At 43.8% G+C, this 15,376-nt stretch overlaps 1 protein-coding gene across 14 annotated transcripts in view; it reads right to left on the bottom strand.

The window, feature by feature from the left end:
• The window catches only part of SHISAL1 (shisa like 1), a 289,388-nt gene that overhangs the window by 105,487 nt on the left and 168,525 nt on the right, over window positions 1-15,376 (bottom strand). For 7 of the 14 annotated variants that reach the window (XM_075121338.1, XM_048825185.2, XM_075121340.1 and 4 more), the window contains one exon: window positions 1,459-1,583. The exons of the other annotated variants lie outside the window; for them this stretch is intronic. In XM_075121338.1, coding sequence (XP_074977439.1) covers window positions 1,459-1,583 — 125 coding nt within the window. The remainder of the gene's footprint in view (window positions 1-1,458; window positions 1,584-15,376) is intronic. 14 annotated transcript variants of the gene reach the window in all.

The following is a 15,376-nucleotide window of genomic DNA, read 5'->3' as shown; positions in this document are numbered from 1 at the left end:
TAAGTGTTCTCTCTATGCCATTATCTAAATCATGGATGAAGATACTGAACAGAACTGGACCTGGAACTGATCCCTGTGGGACCCCACTCATTATGCCCTTCCAGCAGGACTGTGAACCACTGATAACTACTCTCTGGGAATGTTTTTCCACCCAGTTATGCAGCCAGCATATAGTAGTTCCATCTAGGTTCATTTCTCTAGTTTGTTTGAGAAGGTCATGTGAGACAGTATCAAAAGTTTTACTTAAGTCAAGATGTATCACAACTACCACTTCCCCCTATCCACAAGGCTTGTTACTTGTCAAAGAAAGCTATCTGGTTGATTTGACATGATTTGTTCTTGACAAATCTATGCTGACTGTTACGTATCACCTTATTATCTTCTAGATGTTTGCAAATTGATTGCTTAATTATTTGCTCCATTATCTTTCCGGGTACAGAAGTTAAGCTGACTGGTCTGTGATTTCCTGGGTTGTCCTTTTTTCCCTTTTTATAGATGGGCATTATATTTGCCCTTTTCCAGTCACCTGGAATCTCTCCCGTCTTCCATGACTTTTCCAAGATAATTGCTAATGGTTCAGATATCACCTCAGTCAGCTCCTCAAGTATTCTAGGATGCATTTCATCAGGCCCTAGTGACTTGAAGACATCTAACTTGTCTAAGTAATTTTTAACTTGTTCTTTTCCTATTTCAGCCTCTGATCTTACCGCATTTTCACTGACATTCACTATGTTAGGCATCCAGTCACTGCCGACCTTCTTGGTAAAAACCAAAACAAAGAAGTCATTAAGCACTTCTGCCATTTCCATGTTTCTGTTATTATTCCCCCCCTCCACCAATTGAGTAACAGCCTACCCTGTCCTTGGTCTTCCTCTTGCTTCTAATGTATTTGTAGAATGTTTTCTTGTTACCCTCTATGTCTCTAGCTAGTTTGATCTTGTTTTGTGCCTTGGCCTTTCTAATTTTGTCCCTACATACTTTGTGTTATTAGTTTATATTCGTCCTTTGTAATTTGACCTAGTTTCCACTTTTTGGAGGACTCTTTTTTGATTTTTAGATAATTGAAGATCTTAAATTCAGTTGTATTCAATATGTTAACATATCAGTGGGTATCAGAGTGGCTGGCAGAGATGAGCACCACCAGGGGTGGGGGTACTATGAGAAGATAAGCGTGATAGAACATCCTCTACAAGGTCTGGGACAACAACAGTTGGTCTGGCTTAGGGAGGAAACTCGCCCAGTTTACTGTGAGTTGGAATGAATTCTCAGAACCTCCACTTCAGCATTCTCCACTCAGCCTGCTGAACTACTAGATATCCAGAAAGTGCCTGGCAGTCTAGTTGTGAGGAAGAAGCAGGAAAACAATGACTAGATGAACCAAAAAGAACAGGGGGATGAGGAGCTGGACTGAGACATGGAGCTGTGTTCCCACGTAATCCCCATAACATGGAATCTCACCTCCATCCCTTCGACTACGTGGGCGGCTGTTCCTGTTTCGGGAGGAAGTGGCTGGTTCAGCAGCAATAGATGCCCAGACCCAAAATGGTGCACAAGTGGAGATTTTGTTTGTTTTCGTTTTTGCACTGAAAATGAAATGTCAAATTTCTAAAGTCACAGAGTTTTATTACAAGAAATTACACAATTATGTCAAAAAGCATTTCCATTACATTGTATCTATCAGCCTGTCAACACCAGATCACAGCACATAATTAGCATGCTGCTTTTATCTACTGTAAGTCACATTTCAGGCTGCCTTTCTATTCAGAGCATGAAAAACATTCCTAGGCAGGTTCATTGTATCTCACTGAGAAACACTCGGTACACTTTAAAAGAAAATATTTATATTGTTCCTCATCTTGTATATATGTTATATCTTTTTATTATTCAAAGCTGACAAGCTTGTTCGTGTGCAACAAAGTTTAATTCTTGTAAACAAAGGCTCTGGTATTTTGCACATCAACCATGCTGTTCTATCGTAGCAATAACAGGTCAGTTCACTCTTCACTCACCCATACAAACATAAAGCCATTGTAAAACCATCCAGACTAAAAAAAACCAATAATTAACTCTTTGTAAACTTCCTCACTATACAAAAGATAATTGGATAATTAATGAAGGTTGTTTTTCATAACACCCTTCATCCCTGCCCCCAACAGCATTACAAAAAATTGACTTCTGCTACAAACACATTGTTATTTACTCTACTGCTCCACATCGGGTTACCTCCTCCGTTTGAAAGTGAGGGTTCGAAAGCATGTGCACAGAGCAGTTCTGAATTGTTAAGCATGCCCTCTTGCAGAAGGTGTTAACAGCCTCAGGCACAGCTGCTTGCATGTCTGGCTATGCATAGGTTGATATTAGCCCAGTTGCTTCAACATTCCACTGTTAATCAAAAACGTCTCCTTTGTTTTCAAGCATGGTCTACTGAATACAACCAGGAAATATGATAATCATGACATTATGATGAAAGTCATTGTGGGTAAACAGATGTCTTCATTTTGCTTTCAGTTTCCCCAAATCACAGTCCTTTCACCATCCTTCACTGGCTGAGTGTGCAGCTAAATCTGCATCTTGCAGGGTCAGTAGAATAATGAAGAGTGAGAGTGGATTTTCTAAAGGAAATGAGTCAATAAGGAGCACAAGTCTCATTTTAAAGTCAATATTATGTCTTGCATGTAGGCCCCTTTGAAAATCCCACAGTTTAAGCCAAGTATGAAAAAACAGGGGATTTTACAGATGTAGTAATCAAACAACTAATAAGATTTTGCTGAAAGGAGGCCTGAAAATGATTTTTTTTAATGGGCCTGTCTTTTTTTTTTTTTTTTAAATAGAAGTATCAGGAGTGGCAAGTCCTGGCTTTCCTGGAGAAGCAATGGCATATTTCATAACAAGTGTATTTTCAGCACTCACTTTCCAGGCCCTTCATAGACAATCCCCATTCCTCCTATCTTTCATTCACTACCAAACTGTTGGTGCTCATCTCCAGTTGTCCATGATGCCGGCCAGCATTGCCCATTCATTAAATTTTCAAGCAAGCACCTTTGTGCTTTCTCCTATGGTGCCCCAGAGGCCTAGGAGATAATCCTGTAAATATCTCATGATCCACCTTCAGATCCCTCCTCAAAACTCTCCTTTGCAGGGATGCCTACAAAAACTAGACAACAGTTAGGTTACTGGTATGCAGAGTCCACTGTCTATCATGCTGACCAGTATTGTCTCATTATTTCCCTGTACTTCCCCATTTGCCTGTGTCAATTTGTTCTCTCTTGTCTGCTAATTAGATTGCAAGCTCTTTTTGTGCTGTTTATATGGTGCCTAGGATAGTGGCATCCTGATCCATAATTAGGGCTCCTTAGGCACTATGATAATACAACAAATAATAATTGATTGAATGGGGATGGTCTTGAATCATTAAAAAAAACCTTGTTGTCCAAAGCATTCATTAGACTTTACATTAAGAAGGTGTTAACAAAAAGCAAAAAAAAAATTTATAGTCTGACTTAAAATCCCTTTTCCTCTCCTTTGTTCAACTTTCACTCTCTGGACGGTTGCGATATTGTTGCTTCAATAGTTCTTTCTCATCTGGGAATATTTTAGGATAGACCAGACCTGAATTTGTAATGTAAACAAGCAGAAAACAAGAACAACTTTTTTTTTTAAAAAAAGGGGACACAAGATCAACTTTAAGTTAAAAAAAAATGCTTCTAAGCTAAGGCTAAGAGGGGAAAACATCCTCCCAAAGAAATGTGCATGTCAAAATGATTAGCCACATAAAAAGGGAGTTTATAATGGAAATTGCATTTTAGGTTTAAATATAGAGGTTAATACCACTCCTTCTAGTCCCATTGACTTCAGTGAGCTTTGAATTTGGCCCTATACTATATGAGCAAGCATAAATATATGTCAATACAGCTATGTTTTTACATCTATAAAATACCAAATGAACACTTTAATGATGTGATACTTCAAATGTTACCAAACACTATCCAAAATTAATATTTGTAGGCCAGACTTTCAAACTTAAACGTCTAAAGATAGGCACTTAAATACATATTTAGGAATTTTAATAATTGTTTTCAATAACCTGGATGAAGATTATTCTAAATAATTCAGATTTGTCACAGTTTATATTCTCTGCATATTTCTGATTTGGGGCTGAAGACTGGAAGAGGAGTTAAAGCATGAAACATCAGGTTAGTAAGACAGTATAGCGCTCCACAGGAGTAACCTTTCTTTCAATCAGGATTCCTCAGACATTATATATAAGAGATGCATTATGCATCCTTAGCAAAATAAGAGTCATTCAGAACTTTGGGGAACCCTGAACCTTGGCTGGCCAGAGGGCAATGATTTATAATTAGGGTCCAACCAAATTCATGGTCCATTCTGATCAATTTCACGGTTATAGAATTTTAAAAATGCTAAATTTCATGATTTCAGCTATTTAAATCTGAAATTTCATGGAGTTGTAATTTTAGGGGTTCTGACCCATAAATGAGTTGGGGGGGTCACATGGTTATTATGGGGAGGGGTTGCAGTACTGCTATCCTTACTTCTGCACTGCTGCTGGCAGTGATGCTGCCTTCAGAGCTGGGTAGCTGGAGAGCACTGGCTGCTGGCAGGGAGCCCAGCTCTGAAGGCAGAGTCGCTACCAGCAGCAGCGCAGGAGTAAGGGTGGCTTGGTATGGTATTGCCACCTTTACTTCTGCACTGCTGCTGGTGAGGCGCTACCTTTAGAGCTAGGTGCCTGGCTAACAGTTGCCGCTTTCCAGCCGACTAGAACTGAAAGCAGCTCAGAAGTAAGGGTGGCAATACTGCAACCCCCCCGCAACTCCCTTTTGGGTAAGGACCCCCAATTTGAGCAACGCTGGTCTCCCCTGTGAAATCTATATAGTATAGGGTAAAAGCACACAGAAGACCAGATTTCACGGTCCATGATGCATTTTTCATGGCCGTGAATTTGGTAGGGTCCTATTTATAATATTATACATATTACTGCAATGCAATACAATTTAAAGTATTATGTGAGTTTGTGTAGAAATTCCACTAATTCTGATGTCTGAATTAAACTAGAAGGTATGCCACATTGTCTCAAGCTATTGTATGTTAGAAACAAGCTTTAAGCTCCTTTACAAGGTTCGATAATTCACTTAAAAAAGTCTTTCATTAGCATCACCTATGGTGTATGTTTAAGCAGAGTAACAGAATAACACAATATAAATGGAAAAAATAAATAGCACAAATCATGTCATGAGAGAGGTTATTCAGAAAAATGACACAGAGAGGGAAATATTCAGCCCAACTGCTGAGCAATCCTTTCAGCAATAAAATGCAGAAGTGAAAAAGATGTTGAATACAAGAAACAAGTGAATATAAAATATACTCAGGTTAGAATCCAACTGAAAGAACCACTATTTTAGCGTAATGAAAGCACTTTTAGATGTAGTATGTAGGAAAATGTTTATAGTTGACTAAATTTATCATCTGTCAGAGCTCACTCATTACTGATGAATTAATAGCAAGGTTAGTGAAAACTATAGTCAATGGGTTGATCATCTGTGAACAGAAAACTGAGCTTACTACCTAGTTTGAACAATCATTATTTTTTTTCTTTTTTTTTTAAATAAGAGCCAGTATACAGAAGGTGATGCTTACATGTATGTGCAACGAACTGGCACAGAAATCTGTATGGTCACCAGTGTGTTGCGAGTGGACCCAAATTGCTGGGTACTATGTGCTTCCAATCCAAGTGGGGCTGGGTAGATTCACACAGACATACTTTCCCCTAGTCTGAGCTCCTCTTCTGTGGGTCTATGGTTTGTCAGTGTTTCAGGCTGGGCAGAGTCCCCCCTGCCCTCTTGTTCCCACAAGCCCTTCTTATGTATGGCAATGGTTGGCCCCCTGCACACAGCAGGATCCTACTATAAAATAGGGTCTTGCCTCCGTGCCATGTGCTCACACTCCCAGCCGAAAGGGTAATGCTTCTCCCCTCTCCCTTCCTGTGTTCACACCGCTGTTCCCTGGAGATGGGCCATGAGTTCAGAATCATTGAAACTTGAGGGTCCCAGTTTGCAGTCTTGATGGCTCTGGGTGATGGTTTTTCAGTGAGGCGTTAAATGCCTTTCCCCAACAGACTGCCCCATGGCAAGTCCAAACTAGCACAGCCTCGAAGACAATATTTCAACACCGGAACAAAACAGACTTCACAGTTTTTTAGTCACTTCCCATTCTGTCGCAGAGAACGGACCCAGCCTGACTCCACTTTGGTTGTAGGATACAATGAGATCACAGCTCGAGGTTGAAGCAGGAGAGGGAATTCTTCAAATGGAACTTTTATGTCTTGAAAATGGATGTGTGGAAACAGTGAACTCTGTGTATGTTGGGACAGGGGACAAGAAACACATTCCATTTACAAATCTAGTCCATTTCAGTCCATAGGTGTCAAATTTGACTGGGGGTTGAAATTTTGTCCAGAAATGTAGTGGAGGGGGCAGGGGAGGAGGGATAAGGAGGATGGCTGTGGAGTTCTGTTTGTTTGCGTGCAGCCATAACCAACTAAACCATATAGAGGCTAATACATCTTCCTGTTGATTCCCTCATGAATTCTGACCCAAGCCCAGGTGCTGATAGCTGCAAACTTTTCCTAAAGAAGGAACTCTAGATAGAAAATCACATTTTTGGGAAGGGCATATTTTCCAGGGCTCCCTCGGTACCTGACATGCCCACTCCATTCATAGATGTGCTGTTCAGTCATTATACATTTGAATACGTGAACATTTGCATACACTGCAAGTTTCCCCAACAGCAGCTTGGAATAAGACCTCCCTTTGCCAATCAGCACCACAAGAACTGTTATGTCCTTCAAAATGTGGAAGGCCTGTGAAATGTGAAATGTCAGAGAAAGGTTTTGTAACATAGTTACTGATGGCACTACACCCCCCTCAAATAGTTCTGCAATGTTTAGAAAACAAAAGACAGGTCTGAATTTTTAACTTTCCTTTGTCTCTGCACTTCTTTCACTGTGCTTAACCAGGTTGTGTCCAGGGAGCTTCTGTGGTTTGAAGCAGCCCTCTCACAATATATTGAAGTTCTGTTTGGAAAAGTAACATTTTATGTCCTTGAAATTCCACAAGGATGTTTTCTGTGCTCCCGCATTGGGCTATGTGAGATAATAACCCTCTATGCCTTGTCCTGTTCCAGGTCCCTCGACTTCTACTGGCTGCAGCTCTTTCACAGCTCATCCACATGGCAGCAGAAGCCTGGGCCAATGTTCCTTCACAGGCCATTCCAAGGGGAAGTGTTGCCATGAGGAACTTATGGTTGAAGTTCCGGAGAGGGCCAACAACCAGGTCCAGTACCAAAGACAAACGAATTACAGCTAGAGGAAAGGCCTGGAGAGAGAGGGCAGAAAAGGTGGGGGAGTAGCACTGTATATAAGGGAGCAGTATGACTGCTCAGAGCTCCGGTACGAAACTGTAGAAAAACCTGAGTGTCTCTGGATTAAGTTTAGAAGTGTGTGCAACAAGAATGATGTAGTGGTGGGAGTCTGCTATAGACCACCGGACCGGGGGATGAGGTAGATGAGGCTTTCTTCCGGCAACTCACGGAAGCTACTAGATCGCATGCCCTGATTCTCATGGGTGACTTTAATTTTCCTCATATCTGCTGGGAGAGCAATACAGCGGTGCATAGACAATCCAGGAAGTTTTTGGAAAGCATAGGGGACAATTTCCTGGCGCAAGTGCTAGAGGAGCCAACTAGGGGGGGCGCTTTTCTTGACCTGCTGCTCACAAACCGGGTAGAATTAGTGGGGGAAGCAAAAGTGGATGGGAATCTGGGAGGCAGTGACCATGAGTTGGTTGAGTTCAGGATCCTGACGCAGGGAAGAAAGGTAAGCAGCAGGATACGGACCCTGGACTTCAGGAAAGCAGACTTCGACTCCCTCAGGGAACGGATGGGTAGGATCCCCTGGGGGACTAACTTGAAGGGGAAAGGAGTCCAGGAGAGCTGGCTGTATTTCAAGGAATCCCTGTTGAGGTTACAGGGACAAACCATTCCGATGAGTCGAAAGAATAGTAAATATGGCAGGCGACCAGCTTGGCTTAATAGTGAAATCCTAGCGGATCTTAAACATAAAAAAGAAGCTTACAAGAAGTGTAAGGTTGGACATATGACCAGGGAAGAGTATAAAAATATTGCTCGGGCATGTAGGAATGAAATCAGGAGGGCCAAATCTCACCTGGAGCTGCAGCTAGTGAGAGATGTTAAGAGTAACAAGAAAGGTTTCTTCAGGTATGTTGGCAACAAGAAGGAAGCCAAGGAAAGTGTGGGCCCCTTACTGAATGAGGGAGGCAACCTAGTGACAGAGGATGTGGAAAAAGCTAATGTACTCAATGCTTTTTTTGCCTCTGTCTTCACTAACAAGGTCAGCTCCCAGACTGCTGCGCTGGGCATCACAAAATGGGGAAGAGATGGCCAGCCCTCTGTGGAGATAGAGGTGGTTAGGGACTATTTAGAAAAGCTGGATGTGCACAAGTCCATGGGGCCGGACGAGTTGCATCCGAGAGTGCTGAAGGAATTGGCGGCTGTGATTGCAGAGCCATTGGCCATTATCTTTGAAAACTCGTGGCGAACCGGGGAAGTCCCGGATGACTGGAAAAAGGCTAATGTAGTGCCCATCTTTAAAAAAGGGAAGAAGGAGGATCCTGGGAACTACAGGCCAGTCAGCCTCACCTCAGTCCCTGGAAAAATCATGGAGCAGGTCCTCAAAGAATCAATCCTGAAGCACTTGCATGAGAGGAAGGTGATCAGGAACAGCCAGCATGGATTCACCAAGGGAAGGTCATGCCTGACTAATCTAATCGCCTTTTATGATGAGATTACTGGTTCTATGGATGAAGGGAAAGCAGTGGATGTATTGTTTCTTGACTTTAGCAAAGCTTTTGACACGGTCTCCCACAGTATTCTTGTCAGCAAGTTAAGGAAGTATGGGCTGGATGAATGCACTATAAGGTGGGTAGAAAGCTGGCTAGATTGTCGGGCTCAACGGGTAGTGATCAATGGCTCCATGTCTAGTTGGCAGCCGGTATCAAGTGGAGTGCCCCAAGGGTCGGTCCTGGGGCCGGTTTTGTTCAATATCTTCATAAATGATCTGGAGGATGGTGTGGATTGCACTCTCAGCAAATTTGCGGATGATACTAAACTGGGAGGAGTGGTAGATACGCTGGAGGGGAGGGATAGGATACAGAAGGACCTAGACAAATTGGAGGATTGGGCCAAAAGAAATCTGATGAGGTTCAATAAGGATAAGTGCAGGGTCCTGCACTTAGGATGGAAGAATCCAATGCATCACTACAGACTAGGGACCGAATGGCTAGGCAGCAGTTCTGCGGAAAAGGACCTAGGGGTGACAGTGGACGAGAAGCTGGATATGAGTCAGCAGTGTGCCCTTGTTGCCAAGAAGGCCAATGGCATTTTGGGATGTATAAGTAGGGGCATAGCGAGCAGATCGAGGGACGTGATCTTTCCCCTCTATTCGACATTGGTGAGGCCTCATCTGGAGTACTGTGTCCAGTTTTGGGCCCCACACTACAAGAAGGATGTGGATAAATTGGAGAGAGTCCAGCGAAGGGTAACAAAAATGATTAGGGGTCTAGAACACATGACTTATGAGGAGAGGCTGAGGGAGCTGGGATTGTTTAGCCTGCAGAAGAGAAGAATGAGGGGGGATTTGATAGCTGCTTTCAACTACCTGAAAGGGGGTTCCAAAGAGGATGGCTCTAGACTGTTCTCAATGGTAGCAGATGACAGAATGAGGAGTAATGGTCTCAAGTTGCAGTGGGGGAGGTTTAGATTGGATATTAGGAAAAACTTTTTCACTAAGAGGGTGGTGAAACACTGGAATGCGTTACCTAGGGAGGTGGTAGAATCTCCTTCCTTAGAGGTTTTTAAGGTCAGGCTTGACAAAGCCCTGGCTGGGATGATTTAACTGGGAATTGGTCCTGCTTCGAGCAGGGGGTTGGACTAGATGACCTTCAGGGGTCCCTTCCAACCCTGATATTCTATGATTCTATGATTCTATGAGAGGCAAGAGGAGAGCCTCAGGCTGGCTGCACAGCTTGAGGACAGGGTTTCACCATGGGAACAGGAATGGCAGCTAAGGGGGGAAGGACAGAGCTTAGCAGAAAGAACTGCTTGAAATAGCTGATATCATTAATGGCTGCAAGAATACCTGGTCCTGCTGCATTACCTGGACCATGGCCTGAGTCCCCTCCGCAGTACCCTGTGATGCAGCCCAGAAGCAGTTTGGAAGACTCCTGGCCCATGCAATCAGGCTCCATGAGCAACTATGTCCCATGCAGCCCTCCATATTGACCCCCTCCCTCGTGGATTCCTCCATTCCCCTCCCCCCCGGGTAAGTGCGCAGAAAATGGGGAAGGAAGGTAAAGGAGAATGGGGGACCAGAGAACCTGCAATATTAGGGCGTTTCTGTCTTGGACACAGTTTCACTGTTTGCACTTGTTCATGCACTTTGTTTGTCATTGTTACTGGTGTGTAGGTGTAATGGCCGCTGGCCTGCCTGGCAATGGGTGAATGTTATACTTTTCTAATAGATATTTACACATAAAGCTTTTCATTTCATCAAGACAGTTTATTACTATCACTGCATCACATCATACAATGTGTATTACAGATAATAAAGGTAAATACGTGCGCAGGGACAATTAGGAATTAGTATGCAAACACCATTCCTCAATACAGTTCTCTACATCAATCCATACTTCAATCGCTTCCTTACATCAATCCATACTGTGATTCACTGCCCCGCATCATTTCATAAGTGGCCATGTCATTCATAAATACGCTGCATGGCAATCAACTCCCCAAGCACTGAAACTCCCACAATAAATGAGCCCCACCCTCACTGGCACATTCATAAAGGCACTATGCTCCGCTCCTGCACGTTCCATTGGGCCATGCAAGTCCATAGCACGAGAGCACAAAGCACGCCTGACTTTTGTTGCCAAGGTGCATCCAGCTCAAGCAGTCGTAGGTGCACTTTCTGGCTGAGTGGACTGGTTCACTGGCCCTTTGCTGACATTTCGGGGAAAATGGCTCACGTCTGGCTTCACAGAGATTACGAATAGCACAGCAAGCCACATAATGCGTACAATATTGATGACACTGGGATCCAAATGGGTCTGTAGATCCAAATGAGCCTGTCCATTAATGCAGATTCCCAAACAGCAAAAAATGCTTGGCATCATGAACTTTTCCAGTGCAGTCCATGCTGACATTCATAAATCGACCTCTGTTGTCCATGAGGGCCTGCATAACAATGGAGTAGTGACCTTTGGGGTTTGTGTACTTATGTGCTCCTTGAGAAGGGAAAACTATGGGCACATGAGACCCATCAATGGCCCTATCGCAATTTGGAAACCACATTCCCTCTAAGACAACAGTTACCTCAGGAGTATCTTTTATGCTGGCCACCTTGGGGTTAAGCACATGCCTGACTGCCTCAGAAACCTCTGCCACCACTTTACCCACAGTTGATTTTCCAACTCCAAGTTGGTTGGCAATGGACTTGTAGCAGTCTGGGGTGGCCAGCTTCCAGATGGTTAAAGCAACCTGCTTTCGGACTGGCAAGGCTGCCCCATGTGTGTGTCTTTACACTGGAGGGTCGGGGCAAGCTGCCTACCAAGCTCCTGAAATGTAGCTTTCTTCAGGTGAAAGATTTGGACCCATTGATAGTTGTTCCAGGCCAGCATGACAACGTGGTCCCACCAGTCTGTGCTCCAGAAGCACTGGTCGATGTCAGGGGCATCAGTAGCTGTACCGAGTGTCATGAGCAGCATCGGCCAGTTGAACTGTGCCATGTCTGTGTCCTTTTCCTCCTCAGTCATTAGCTCTGTCAGGTGCCTTTGGTGGGTCAGAAAATGCTAATAAATGTCCACCAGCATCTCATGGAAGCTCTGCCCATTTCTTGGCATAGGAGTGAAAGTACAAGCAAGAGGAGTTCTTCAAATGGTGCCTCTTCCACGTTGCTGGCTCAGGTTTCTGGGAGCGCACAGACCAAAATGACTATTTGGCAGGCTGTTCAAACTTTCTGCAACATCCAGGGTGAACAGTCAAGTGCATCACAGAGCACCATGGCCAAAGGGCTAGAGCCACCATATTTCAGGAGAGCGCTAGGGAGTCTTGGATATGATCGGTTTGACTCAGATCTGAGTGCTGCAGCGTGGGCCCCACAGCCCCAGGTTCGAGCCCAGGTTAGAAAATTCTTAATGTAGGGTAGACAATCAGTATAGATGCTCAAGCCCTTAGGTTCTCTAACCCAGGGTCAGCTGACTCAAATCCCACTAATCCTGGGCTTACATTGCAGTGTAGACATACTCTGTTTCTGAAAATCAGGCCCTGGTTTTGCTAGAGTATTCTTTGGATGGCTCAAATGTGGATTATGAATAAACACTATTTTCATTTAATGTAACCATGGAATGTATTTTGTTGTATTTAGGATTTAAGTTTACAGAAAAAAATACTGCATAGATACACAAAGGAAAGAAATAAAACCATAATCCATTAGGCGAGGTGGACCTGCAGAATGACACTGATGACTAGAAGTTAAGAAATCCAGTCTATTCCAGTCTCATGTCAGTGACTAGTTATCTAGTGACTAAAGCAATATAGTATGTTTGCCCTATGGACTATTCTAAATTGATTAGTTTTTTTGTACTTGTGTTACTTCCAATCTTCCACTGCATCCTGCAGAGATATGATTTAGGGAGAGGATGATTATAGCTGTTTAAAACCCAAACAAATTTCTTCTTTGATTAAATAGAGAGGCCAGTGTCACATATGAAAAGTTTTGGATCAAAAATTTTCAGACTAAGATAAACCATTGGGTTTTTGATGTTATCACTGAAAGGCAGTTATAAAACTATAAAATGAGCACACCTTGTTATCTTAGCTTCAAATTGCTTTTGATTTTCAAAGATATACACAGAAGGTAATATTTATGGCCTAATCTTGCAAGGTGCTGGGCACTCTGAGCTCACTGCCATGGGATTTGATATCAGTCAGCGACTTACAGGTAGAGAAGGGGCGAATTGAGATGTGTGTATGTTTCTGTTATGTATAATAGATTTAGAAAACAAAAAACTGGAAGCAGGCTATGGTCTCTGTGGCTTCTGGTTTATAGTGACTAATGGTAGATGGAAATTTCCTTCCTGTCAATATGTTACGATGAGAAAGAAAAGAGCAAGATAGACAGTACAACAAAGACAATGAATGGACTAAGGAGCATTCTGCCAAGAATCCTCCAGAAGTGTGGGAAGCCAATGATAAAGACTGAAGAAGCAGGTGAAGAGTTATTACTGCCAATCCTCTTCCTCAGACATTTCTCATTGTTATATTTAGACGACTGGGCAACAGAGAATCTTCCTGACTCCTGCCCAATTTTTATGCAGAAAAGACCCAACAAGGGATTTCTCCAACAGCAGCTCTTCTCTTTCAGTCAATGGGAATTGTTCCACTGACTTCAAAGAAGCAGGATCCAGTTCTCAGATGGTACTTGTCTACAAAAGTTTCCCAGACACACGATTCAGTGGCATCTCTGAATCCACCCACTTCCACTCAGAATTAAAACTGCATTTATTTCTTTGCCATATAGTGGATTTTTTTTAATACAGCTCACTATGTGATGCTCATGCAATGTAAATGTTAATAAAATAGAGTAGGGGACTGATTTTCCCATCTCTTACACTTATGTGACTCCATTGACTCCAATACAAGGTGAGAATCAAACCCCACATATATGCAAAAAGGGGAAGGCGATGGCGGGTGAGTTAGGCCACGAGGCTTAGATTCTTGGCTGCTGGTAAGGTGCTCACAGCACAAATGATTCTTGGATGACTGTGTGCCAGGCTGCTATGCTAGCATTAGAACAGCCTGAAGGCTGTTCTGAATTGCACCAGTTGTTAATGGTACCAATGGACTGTTATAACATCAGGAGAGCACTGGGATATAGGAAAGACTCATCCATGGTGCCTGTCCTCCAGCTACACCTAATATGCAAGGTTAAGGGAGGAATGGGCAGCACAGGAACCACTGCACTGACATTACACTACAAGGGAATGTACCTACACTGTATTGATCTTTCCACAGTTGGCTATGCTGGCTTTTGGACCATGTTGTACCAGCAGCGTAACGCAAATCAGCCCAACATAGTGGAGAATCTGGGACATGAATTCATAACGTTACAATTTCTGCCTTTTATGCATGTAAAATCTCCCCACATAGTTGGTTACAAAGTTATTGTTTATCTTCTGGCTGGAATCCAAACTTCTAAAGTGCTGCCCACTAACAACATTTTTAAATATGAAAAATCACCAATGGCTTAATCAAGGAAATGCTGAAGTACAGCCAGGCTTTCAAGGAGGATCACAATGAATTATTCTTGAGCTCCACATAATCACAGTGGCTAATGAGTATGGTTATACTGAACTTACCCAATACATATGACTCTATCCTTGGAATCAGCTGCAGATGATTTTCTCTCAGGTCTATTCAATGCTAGCCAAGTCTGCCAATGAGCTGAACCTTCTGAGAGGCCATATTGTCCTCTCAGTTACACCACTGGAGTCCTGTTGACGAGTGCTGCACCAGCCTGACTGAGAAGGGAATTTTCCTCAAGATGTTGGTGACAATCTTACATTATATTTAATGGGGAAGGTTTTACTATTTTCATAAGTTTGGATTACCACTGAAGATGGCTCAGTACTCGCACAATACAGATACTATAGTCCCAGTTCTACTCTCAGACGCACGAGTTGTCCATGAATTTGGAGAATGCAGTTTACCCATCTGTAGGGAGCCAGGGTGGCTTCCCTCCGAACCAGAGGGTAAAGAGCCATCCTCTCAACCTGAGTGGGCGGGGCCAGACCAATCTTACGCCAATCCCCGAAAGGGGAGGGGTGGGACAGGAAGTATAAAGGGCGGGGCCGTTTGCCCAGTGGGGAGAGCACCAGGCAGGGAGACAGACACAGGCTGCTCCCTTGTGATCCTGCTGCCGACCCAGGGGAGGCCCTGTGCCAGGAGGAACCTGACCGGGAGGAAGGCCTGTGGCAACCAGGACTGCCAACCGCTGAATACCCAGAGGACCTGGAGGGGCCCGGCTGTGACCCGGGCCAGTGTGAGTCTGACACAGAGGGGGAGCTGGAGCTGGAGCTGCCAGCGGCAGAATACCAGGATGAGCTGGAGGGACCGGAGAGACCCGCTTGAGAGATCGGGTAGGAAGTAGCCCAGGGGCAGAACTGCACCGTGGGATGGATGTGTTTGGTCAGCAGGTGCGGATGGCCCCCCGCTGACCGAGCGG

This window comes from Caretta caretta, chromosome 1 (assembly GCF_965140235.1).
Source record: "Caretta caretta isolate rCarCar2 chromosome 1, rCarCar1.hap1, whole genome shotgun sequence".
Taxonomy (NCBI): Eukaryota; Metazoa; Chordata; order Testudines; family Cheloniidae; genus Caretta; species Caretta caretta.
The sequence above is the reverse complement of the archived record's forward strand: the minus strand, read 5'-3'. Positions and strand labels throughout refer to the sequence as shown.